Genomic DNA, 12,276 nt, shown 5'->3' with positions numbered 1-12,276 from the left:
ATTAAAATGGTAGGTACTTCTTCTTAATTGAATCAATTGAGACCAGTGATTTTCGTTGACGTTTGGTAATTTTGAATTACAGCAGACAATGGCAATTAAAGTGGTGAACATTTCAGTTGCAATAGTTTGAAGATTTTTTGTTTTGCATTATTAGGGGATCATTCAATTTGAATCGAAATATGGGAAGTCCAGCGCGTAATGTTTACTCTACAGGGTGGACACTTGCTATTTCCCCAATTATTCCCTGACATACGTGGTGTTTTCCCTGACTTGATCTGCTAAGAATCCAATCAGTTATCACAGTTAAATATGTAAGACATAGACAGAAACTGTTTGATTTTACACGGGATCTAGCAATCACAAAAAATTTCCCTGACTTTTGCCTGATTTTAAGCTTTTTTTACAAAATTCCTTGACTATCCAATGACTTTTTTAAAGAAATGAAAATTCTAGGACTTTTCCCTGATTTCCAGGTAAGTGGCTGACTCTGTTTTAGTTATTTCTTGTTTGAAGACATTAATCTCTTCAATTTTGACATATCGAGTCTAGACGATTCGAGCCAAAATCATAATAACCTTTGATGCCGTTCTTTTTTCTGTTGCTGTTTCTTCACGTAACTCAACCAATGACGAAATAAACGAACCTAAAACCATATCAGTAATACCGGTAAACAATAAAAACATTTAAGGTTTGAGTCTCAACCCCTGTATCCAGGAACCAGTACCCAGTTCTAGATATGTAAATAACAGTAAAACAGTTGAATTCATTGAACAAATTTAAATTTTTCAACGCGTCAAAGTCAGTTCATTTTGTCAATTAGTTTTACCATTCTTATTCAACTTTTATCTCTGATGGAACTGAATCCTGAATGAAACTTTCAGATTTAAGTCGGAAGAAATCAAAGCCAGTGCATTTTCCACTTTTTCTACGATTCAAAACTTTCAACTCTGGAATTGGATCTTCGGGTTGGCATTGACTTGGATATTGAAACTTGGAGTGGACATTGGCAAGGATATTGAAATTGGTACCTTCATGATGTAATCATGTCGGCGTTCGCAGTCGTCGTCGATTCTTACGAGTTCGATCAAGCGTATTCTATGCAACACGGCCGGGTCGGGATTCAATCCGTCCAGTATTTCCGTTTCGAATATACTGTCCGCGCGTTTCGATTGTCGTTTTTCATCGGCAGTCGTCGGCACCGATTGCGACGGCTTCGTCTCAACCGAATCGCTGTCGATGACTTTCATATCGGGACACGAACCGTTCGCGTCGGATTTCACGTTTGCGGGGAAGAGATTCTGAAATCGTTTTTCGAGTTCGCTTACGACGACGTCGGTTCGTTTCGAGCGATCCGCGTTCGAGGTCGTATCGTTTTCGCTACGCGGCGGCAGACGACGAGTCTTTGCCGAATTTTTCTTACAACTCGCGCAAACTTTTTCATTCTTCTTTTTATTGAGGACGATCGGCGTCGAGCTTTTTCTGTTTGTCATTTTTTTTCGAGTCGCGACCTCCGTGTGGGCGCGATATTCCCCGCCGTCGTTAGTCGATAAGCTAATCTCCGATACCGAACGACTAATCGTCGTCAAAGACAAAGTATCGGAAAACGAATGTTCCGAACGACTGCGCGTTACTAACGACCGATCGTCGTCGTACTCACTATCCGCAGTCGACACCAATTCGTACATTTCTCCGTCTCGCAAAATTCGATCGACGATGATTTTTGCGCGTGACGACGACGTCGCCAGCACGTTGTTCGCCGTGCCGAGATTTTCGAAAACTTTCTCAAGCGACCTCGACCGATGATGATGTCGTCTACCGGTGCGGTGGTGGTGCATCGCGGCGGGTCGTTTGACCGGCGACAGCGGACGGTAGAACCGCGTACGATCGTGCGAGAATCGAATACTCGATTGTAGCTCGGACGAACGATTCAACAGCTCGACAACTTCTGAATCAGAGTCTAAAATCGAATCGACGATTTCCTTGTCTCTCCTCGCCGCTCGGATAAGGCCGCTATATTGAGGTGGAATAATCCACTTTTTAGGCGGTACGTGCGATAATATCTCGGTTGCCCGTGAATTTCGCGCGATCAAATTCGTCTGAATTGGTTCCGCATCTAAAACTGTATTTCTAGATTTCAGCTGAACTTTCTTAGGTGTAACGAACTGAACACGTTCTATACTATGATCCGCCTGTTCAAATTCGAAACTATTCCAATCTGTTTCTACTTCAATATTGCCGTCATAACCGCCGACAGTCGTATCGTCTAACGGTACCACGTCCGATAACCGGTTCGACGCTTCCTCCGGTTCGTTATTGAACAGATTTCTAGCGACGACCTTTTCGCGACGTTCGCCATTTTCTTTCTCGACCGCCGCGTTCCGATCGCGATCGAAAAAACTATCGCCGTTCGTCGCGCTCACCGTAATCAGGTCGGATTTTTCGAGAGGTTTAATAGCGACGCCTGCGTGGTGCACCGTATCGATGATAACTCGATCGTCAGAACCGATTCGCGTCTTGCGCGTTTCCAGAATGGATTTCGCGTCCGACGACTGAAATTCGTACAATTTATCAGTCTTTTTTCCTGGTTCGAAATTCCCTATGAGACCATCAGTAAAATCTGGTACAAACGCCAGCATTTGAACGGGAGCTGATTTTGCGTAACCGAAATCAGTAGAATTTGGTACGAATGTTGGTTTCTGAATGGGAGCTGATTTCACAATATGTAGATCAGTAAAATTAGGTATGAACGTTGATTTCTGGACTGGAGCTGCAATATTTAGATCGGTAATATTTGGTATAGGCATTGGTAGCTGAATGGGGGCTGCTTTCGCAATATCTAAATCACTAAAATTCGGTATGAACGTTGGTTTGCCAGCTGTAGCTGACTCATCGAGATTAGCTCGTAGAATATTATCTCTCGATATCGACCGATCACTAAAACCCTTTGTTTTATCCGCATTTTTCACGGCTGTTTTACGCAGTAAAACAACCGCCGATTTACCGACTTCGCGAATCGGTTCCGATTCGACGGACTGCGACGGAAACCGAGATACATCGAAATTCGAGCGATTCCGAAATTGCACGCATTTAGAACCGGCGGTCGGAAACTGTTTCGAATTCGAATCGCGTTCGGAGAAATGACGATCGTCGCGGTATCCGGCGTCGACGTCGTTCATCTTTTCCAGCTGGGCGTCGATTCTACCGATACGATCGAGTATCGTGGTTTCCATCGATTTCGGTCGCTCTTTCGGATAATAATCCTCGACCAGCGATATTTCGCGGTTGATCTTATCGATATGTTTCTGAATGACGTCGATTTGGGAACGTTGTTTTTCGATGTCGTTGGCGACGACTGCCATATCTAGCGGTGGTGCTGGCGTTTTACCCGGGAATCCCGCCGAGTTCCGCCGCGAATCAGTAGATCGACTGGTGTCGATCTGATGGACTGAATTTCCGTGACCCCTAAACAATCGCAGATGTTCTACCCTTCGATTCCAACTACCCATATTATCATTATCATCGTAGATCATCATCTTTTTCAAACGATCTTCAAGAAAATGATCTCCATTGGTAAGCGTATTCGACCCCACCCCACCTGGATCACATTTTGAATACCCGATAGGATCAACCGACATTGCGGAATAGGCAGGTGCTGAATTAGTTTTCAGATAAGCAGGAGCACAGATTTTCTTAGTCGAAAATGCTTTTTGACCGTCATTTTTCGAAACTGTCGAATCAACCGTCGATCTAACGTCGTCTATAATATCGGTTTCACATTCGGTCGAATTTTCGACCTTTTTCTTTAAAATCGATTTCGGCGACGCTCCGATCGCTGCTAATGCCGCCGATGATGATTTTCGATTCGTCAGTATTGCCAGATTTTCACGAGCTTCGGCGATGATTCGAGCGCTGATTTCGAGTTCATGTTTGTTTTGATCAGACTTTGATTTCTCCGGTCTTTGATCTTTCGCGCTTCTCTCAACTATGGACTTTTCTTCTGTTTCAAATTTCGGCACCGATTTCAACAGTTTTTGCAGTCGAGATTTGGTATCTCGAAGGAAATCAGCGTCAGCATTGAAAACAAACTGATTCACGGGTCTAGTATTTGGCAGTTTTTCCTCAGTTTCAGCTGAACTCCCAGCTGCCAGTTTAGAGCTTTCTTCGATGACTTGGGAAAATCCTAGGCTTTCGTCGAGTTGTTCAGATCTAACTAGTAGAGGCTCGGGAGAGGTGACTGACGGGATGGTCCGAGAGGGAGGACACCGGATATTACCTGAAAGTAAAGGTATTTTGCGATGTGAGCTGATTTAAAAACATGCATTGATTCGGTCTGTTCTAAATTAGCCCATTCCAGGTACGAGCCAAAGGTCTGGTCTGAGTCAAATTTGGCCCAGGCCAAATAAAAGAGCATGTTCACATGCAAACAACTCACTTAATAGGTCGACTAAACAATGCTTAAGCAAAGCGACTCACTTCCAAAACCTGAAGCAATTCCCACACAATAATTTGACCCCCGTGCTAAAATTTAGCTCGGGCCTGGTCCAACATCTTTTGTAAGGCCAAATTTGGCCGCGCACATTTGGCACCCATGTGAACGGTTGTCCAGCTCCTAATTTGCTCTGAGCCAGATTTTGATTTATTAACAGTACGAATACGACTTTTGTATCAAACAGAAAATCTACGTATATAGCGAAATAGAATTCAACGAAATAAACAAAAATACTTACTGGTCACGATAGGTGATATAGGTCGCAATTCTGATATAACCAGCGGTCCCTGACTTTCCTCCGATGTTATACTTGACGTAGACGAACTTCTCTTCTGTAAATAACACAAAGCAAATTCATCAACTTCACCAAAAAAAATGTCAATATTTAACCCGGTCAATGGAGTGTCATTTAGAAAATAATTGCCACAATCGATAATTGAGTACAGAAATATAATATGAAAACGGTAATTTTACACTGAATGCGAAAATAACGACGTAAAGCTGAAATTTCCAATACGTATTCGTACTCGAGTATCGATAATAAATGGTTTTCCTGATTTAAATTGTTATCAAGTGTTTCACTAGGCCTATATTCTGGATTCCTATTCCTACGTACACCGGGTAGTAACACAATGTGTCGAGAAAAAAACACATTATCCATGTATGATGAATAATCACGAGAAATCCTGCAATAAATGTAGCCAAAACGAGAAACTTGAATAGAAGAGCACAACGTTTCGGCTGAAGACTATTAGCCATCATCAGGCGTACTGAGTTTCTCGTTTTGGCTACATTTATTATTGGATTTCTCGCGTTTAGTAACACAATACTCGAGCATATATGGTCCCTGTTAAGCGCTTGACTTTAATTCGTTTGAGAACGAAAATTACCCCAGGATCCAGGATTTAAGAAGTGTTGTAGTAGTCATCTTTTGGAAAATCTAGTATTCTGATCTTAGAATAGGGATTGACCCTGTTGTTTGTTTCAATGGTAGATTTGATCTGATTCATTTTGATTTGGTGTCCTTTAATACAAACTGCTGGGAGCAAAACGAGGGATTTGACTTAAAAATCGGAAATCAAATAACAGAATTAACCTCAATCAGTCACTCGCCGCTTCAGGCTGGTTGGAATATTGTTTATACAAATCAGAACTGAAATTTCCAATTATCTACTTCGATTCAAAAAGATTCTACTATTCCAGCACAACCATCATCCCCTATAGGCCTAGATATCGTTTGAAAGCTTGAAACTAGAACCAAATCTGAAGTCAAAATTAGACCGGAGAATCTAATGACTGTGGAATCCTCACAACGCCAAATAGAACGGAATATTTTTTCTCGTAGATGTGCACGCTTTTATGACGAGATATGAATATTGATAAACCGTTATAATCCACCGAGTTCACCGCCTGCAACACAGAGATTACACCATCGGGGAGAGGGAGAATGAATGGATCTGATCTCAGAATCTATTGATTGTTTCATATTACAGCCCTCTCCGAGAATCATACCGACTACTGTACATTACATACAAAGCACCCTTTTGTCTTTTCCGATTGGTCACAAAAAATTAATAGGTTCCTTACAGCAAGATAATGAAAAATAATTCAACTACAGTTTTATAGATTCAGGAATTAACTGAATTGATGAGGCCCAAAAGTCAAAACCAGTATATTAAACTGATCTGAAGAAAAAATATTTATCGCAGAACAGTTTATTGACATAACATTCAAAATTATTGTCTTCTAAATATACGTGCTTCTACTGAAGAACAGCTTTTGGTAAGACATTCAAAATTATAGTCCATTTAAATCTATATGAATACCAATATTTTCAATCTAGACTTTTCATGCAGATTTTCAACATATGTAATTACGCATGGATAGATTAGAAATTTCATCGCAATTGCAATAAATGTTAAGCACGATCCAAGAGGAGTTTCGAATGAACCGAATTTACAATAGAAGTTGTGGAGATTCGACTTCTAATTACATGAAAAGCAGGTGATCATGTAGCGAGCGGAAAATAGGAGCTAATTAGGAAGCTACCCAGAGATCGAAGTATACAATAGAGAGAGAGAGAGAGAGAGAGAGAGAGAGATGTACCTCACATATCAGCCCCACCCAACTATAAAATCCACTAATTGAGATGAATCACGAATCTCAGGAAATAACGCGAAAATCTGTAACCAGTTTCCATAGTAACTGCAGATACGGAATGAAAAAGAGGGAACGATTTCGAGCGAAGATGCGAATCCTACGCGGTGAAAACATCGTTTCTAAAAGGCCCTAAAACACGAGAGTCGAGAAGATACACAATATATCCGTGTAAGGTGATTAATGAGAGAAATCCAACAATAGATTCAGCCAAAAAAGAAAAATTACTCACTTGGACTTTTTGTCTGATTCTCGTATAAATATTCCTTTAATTTCATTTTGTTCTTAGTACGCCTGATGATGGCTAATAGTTATTAGCCGAAAAAACAGTGCTCGAAATATATACCATTTTCTACTTTTAATTTTTTTTTGGCGGAATGTATTGCAGGATTTCTCTCATTACACTTTTTAAGAACAACAGAATAATCATTCAAACCAACAATGACAAGCATAGCAGCTGAATTCAAGTTTAAGTAGAACATCAAAATATTTCAAGTTCAATACTGAGTACGATTTCTTTTAAGTAGTTACTTTTAATTTTAATTAAGTTCATTCTAAGCTATATTCACTCAGAGGCCCAATGAAGAAAACTACTATTTTTTCATTCATTCATTCAGATAATCAACAAATATTAAACAGTTCAAACCGATGAAGTTTTTCTTTTTTTTGTAAAAATTCAGTTTCCACGATCCTCATTACATCATGCAATAAATGCTTCAGAATTCAAGACAACCAAGAGAGAGGACTACAGCGTAATAATTCGAAATAATATATCAATTACCGTACTGCAAAATTTTTTTGAGAAAAAGTATTTCGTTTGAGCATACCTTTGTACAAGACACCGCCGGAGTCGCATTGCATTTTTCATTAATGAATCCATGCGCGGTAATAGCTCATAAATTGTTGACAGTCAACTACAATCATGAGACCGACATAAGCTGATATCCTGAATGGTTAATTACAAATCAGAGTCTGCACTCACTCAGCGCACGCGCGAGCGACATTAACAATAAACGTAGAGTAGCGATGTAGGCAGGTTGGGCTGCTGTCAATGGAGGCTGGATCACATATATCACTGAACTGCTGAACCCCATCAATAGGTGTATTACGCGGAATCGATTGCCATGAATGAAATCAATCATTTTATCATAATTAAAAAAAGAAATCAGGTTTCAGCTTGATGAAAATATCTAACTAAAATGTTTAGCTTAATTCCTATTTGGTTATTCAATCAGGGTTCCTTGAGATCGGTCATTCCATCAGAGTCCAGTCATTCGATCAGGGTCCTTAGAGATCGGTCATTCAATCAGGATCCCTAGAGATCAGTCATTCAATCAAGGTCCAGTCATTCGATCAGGGTCCTTACAGATAGGGTCCCTAGAGATCGGTCATTCAATCTGGGTCCCTAGAGAACGGTCATTCCATCAGGGTCCTTACAGATAGGGTCCCTAGAGATCGGTCAGTCCATCCATCAGAGTCCAGTCATTCCATGAGGGTCCTTACAGATTGGTCATTCCATCAGGGTCCCTAGAGATCGGTCATTCCATCAGGGTCCAGTCATTCCATCAGGGTCCAGTCATTCCATCAGGGTCCTTACAGATCAGCCATTCCATCAGGTTCCCTACAGATCAGTCGTTTCTTGATTGTTTACCTCTGTTGTCCTCTTAGCTATATTTGGTTCAGGCTTTTGGGAATATCCTTGTCGTTCTCAGGGAAATTACATTATTGAGTAATGTAAGCATCAATGACTCAAGAGCTGTACTTATAAATCCATCAGCAAAATACTATGGTCAAATAATCACAGTATGTAGAGAAGAGACAAGAGTGACTCATACCTATCCTGAAAGATGTCGCATTAATAGGAATAGTTATTACTCCAACATGAAATTAATTATCTGATTAATTATTGCAGATTTGATTAACAACATTGTTGATAGAAGGCACACTTGTTTGTACCTGGGAGGTGGGAGAGAAGATTCTGTACAAAGTAGGCTACATTCGTTCAGTAGTTGAAATAAGAAGCAGTAGCATTCGAATCAATAAAAAAATTGTTATCCTTTTCCCCATGATATTCCTCCAGTACAAAAGGCCCCTAATTAAATACAAACTGGCTCCAGTTACGGGGGAATTAGCACTATATCTACGTACGCGCATGGGTGAAGGAATAGGGTTAGGGTAAGGTGAGGCTTTATATAAATTAATTCACCCAACCTCCAGTCAGTCATGTGCCGTGGCGCAGTAGGTAAAGTGCTCTACACTACTTCTTGGTTTGGGTTCGAATCCCAATATTAAAAGTCAGAATTTTACTCTATTGCGCATGCACAAACTGTCCTCCGTAACCGGAGCTATCGCATTCCGTTTATTAATTATGGGAATTAAATATGTATAACTATCTTCTTGACTTAGGCCTAACCCTCTGCTCATTTTCACTCCTCAGTAGGTTAGGTAGACCTGTTCAAAAACTTCCAAATCAATACTCTCTTACCAGGCTGAACTGCCTTCGGAAAATTGATGGTAAGATTCAAGAATAGGGGACTAGTGGTTAGGATTAGGGTTAGGTTTAGGGTTAGGTTTAGGTTTAGTTCCCTAATCATCATTAATTACTATATACATTACTATCATTATATATCATCATTATCAATTACTAATATTTATTATTACTTAATTGATTACTATCACTACATATATATTGCTATAGTCCCCTATTCTTTAATCGCACCAAATTGATCGTCAGGTCTCGTCGACGTCGGTACAGAAAATACTAGTGAACTATAACTATTAATTGAATTTACGACGTATTGTCGTGACGACTGATTTTTAACTTACCATCATGTTTGGTAATTAAATGGTAGGTAGTTATCTACTGACATCTCCTGCGTTCAAACATTCGAAATAAACATGCAACGCCAACAATAGGTTAAGTATCGAAGACCATAATGGAGTTAAATCCACGGGTTGATTCCAACGGCTAAAGCAACCGTGAAATTGACATAAGTTACAAGTTTTTTGACAGAAGACGAATTCATTACTTCCGCGTTGACCAGGTTGGTTATAAATCCCAGTCGGCAAAGATCTGTTTCAGTTAAATCGAGTTCGAATCCCGAATTTGACAATTCAATTCAACAACTTGGATAACCAGACTTAGCGGATAACCGAAGCGGACTGACAATTCAATACAAAACTGTATTTGAAAGATTGTCAGCTACAGGACCACTTTCCATAATTTGTAGTTTCTTCCCAATTAAAAGCTTAATCCACCAAGGATTTCGTTTTGAGGTTACGTCAGGTCTTAAAGGATCTAGTTTCTACAAAGTAAATTCCCATATATTGTACTCGTTGCAAGTGTTTCTCGGCAAGTTTGGAGTGGACACACTAACTACCGACGTATACCAGACTAAAACATTATTGTGACAGCATCAATGGCCAACGAAAATAAAAGGAAAGCGACTGGAAACGACAGCCGTGCTCCAGCTGCGAAGAAAGCTCCGGGACATTGGTCACAAGGTTTGCTGGCTTCGATGAATGACCCGGAATTGGTAGTTTCAGAAGACGAACAAATAGTTATAATTAAAGATAAATACCCGAAGGTTGTTTTGTTGTTAGATTTAGTATTTTAATTTTTGATAAACAAAAAAAAATTCTTCATGTCATTAATAATTAGAATTGATTATTTTAACTTTGAAAAGCTAATGGAAATTTTGCTGATACTGCAATATTCATCTGAAACGATTTTACTGAAAAGAAATAAAAGTTCATAAAATGTTTTTCTTATTTTTTACAGGCTAAATACCATTTTCTTGTGATGCCAAGAATGAGTATTGCGAACTTAAAGAGCCTGAAATCTGAACATCTGAAACTGTTAAAACATATGCATAAAGAAGCCAAAGCTTTGATCGATAGGTAGGGGTATGTGTTACGTTCATATCTGCAAAAATTGGAGAATAACTAATATTAGCCATGAACGATATATCGACAATCTATACCAAAAAATGAGTTTTTGCCTTGTAGAACAGATCCTGAGGCTGATTTTCAAATTGGTTATCACGCAATTCCAAGTATGAGGTATGCATTTTAGAGCAAGCAAATTAGCTAAAAGTTTGTACAGGAGAAACTTGGGGAGTGTATCAGGAATTGTGTGAAAAGACAAGATGGAAAATTGAGATTTGATTGCATTTCTATTCCATCAAAAAGTCATATTATATGTTTCTATCTTTGCAGCCATGTTCATTTACATGTAATCAGCAAAGACTTCGATTCGCCATGTTTGAAAACGAAAAAACATTGGAATTCATTTACAACTGACTATTTCTTAGATTCAGAAGGTACCGAAAACCGGACATCTTTCGTATTTACAGAACTTTTTGTTTATGAGGTTCCACTGTATGATATTAGGTAATTATTTTTAGTTTGATGTATAATATTTTTCTTTTTAAGCTGTAATGAAAATGATAGAAACTGATGGAAAAGTGACAGTTGATACAAGCACTCAGGAAAAACTCCTCAAAGAACCTTTAAGGTAAAATTCCAGTTTCAGTATCTTGCAGTTTTGAACTATGCTGGTATAAATCTGCATCTGGAGTACCCAGGTATGGATCAAGGAATTTCTAATTGGAGGAGGGCCAGAAAATCCGAGGCCTGGCTGTATACACGTACTTGGTACATGGTGCGCAAAGTCCTTAAGCGGGTTTTGGGGCTCCCAAGAAAATTTTGCAAAAAAATGACTGGCAATAATTTACAGTGTGTGTGTAACTTTCTTAAGCCAAGTTGTGAAAATGTTATCCTTGCAAAAATAGGAGGGGCGGCCGCTTAGGATCCATCCCTGGCAGCACCTCTGAGACACCCAAAACGCGTTATCGTCATTCTACCAATTTTTGATCCAGGAACTATTTTGTTTGATTGAAAATGAGCTCTATGTTATTTTCAGGTGCCATAAATGTCGCAAAGAAATGAAAAATATGCCAACATTAAAATCTCACATTGTAACTCATATCAACAAGTGATAGGTGCAGTACTGGAGTGACAAAACATGTAATGTTAAGCAGAAACAGTGTCAAATTTCTGTTTTTGGTGCATTTATTAAGATAAATATGGCTATTAAGATAGATATTTTTGTAACTGAAATTTATGTCTGTAAATAAATAATGAATATAGAATTCAATTAACACGTTTAAATTTTGTTCCTTTTCAATTAGTGTGTGCTGCCCAATATCCAATAATTTTTCATTCCACTTTGCTGAAATGAATTGTAATCAGTGCCCTGTCCACTAGTTGGCTAAGAGTGTGAGAATCCCACACTAATCACGTCTAAAACCATCAGCCCCTGTGGAGCAAAAGGATTCCTTCCTTGGTAACAATAACCAAACAACTAATGATTTTTTTCGTGAATGATTGGGCCCTTAAGTATCATAAGATAAGATAATTTTATTTGTTCCAGGCCATCCCGGCGTAGATTTATTTCTCCGACCCGTGTTGTGGCCATTAGAAAATCCAACAATAATAACGAGAAAATAACGTTAAGTCCGAAAATGTTCCTTGAGCTCAAGGAGGGGTCTACGCATATATCTAAGCCATTATGACATTTATATACGGCCGGCTGGCGAAAGATTATTTACCTCAGTCCACGGCCGTAT

General features: G+C 39.3%; 1 protein-coding gene across 1 annotated transcript; it reads left to right on the top strand.

Moving 5' to 3' along the window:
- Window positions 1–9,820: 9,820 nt before the first annotated feature.
- LOC141908788 (aprataxin-like) lies at window positions 9,821–11,737 on the top strand. Its single transcript, XM_074798993.1, has 6 exons — window positions 9,821–10,233; window positions 10,428–10,546; window positions 10,655–10,708; window positions 10,865–10,968; window positions 11,081–11,162; window positions 11,571–11,737. The coding sequence occupies exons 1-6, from the start codon at window positions 10,066–10,068 to the stop codon at window positions 11,644–11,646; spliced, it is 603 nt and encodes a 200-aa protein (XP_074655094.1). The 5' UTR covers window positions 9,821–10,065; the 3' UTR covers window positions 11,647–11,737.
- The last annotated feature ends 539 nt before the right edge of the window (window positions 11,738–12,276 follow it).

Source organism: Tubulanus polymorphus, chromosome 7 (genome assembly GCF_964204645.1).
Source record: "Tubulanus polymorphus chromosome 7, tnTubPoly1.2, whole genome shotgun sequence".
NCBI lineage: Eukaryota > Metazoa > Nemertea > Palaeonemertea > Tubulaniformes > Tubulanidae > Tubulanus > Tubulanus polymorphus.
Note: the sequence above shows the minus strand (reverse complement) of the source record. Positions and strands in the feature narration are given on the sequence as shown.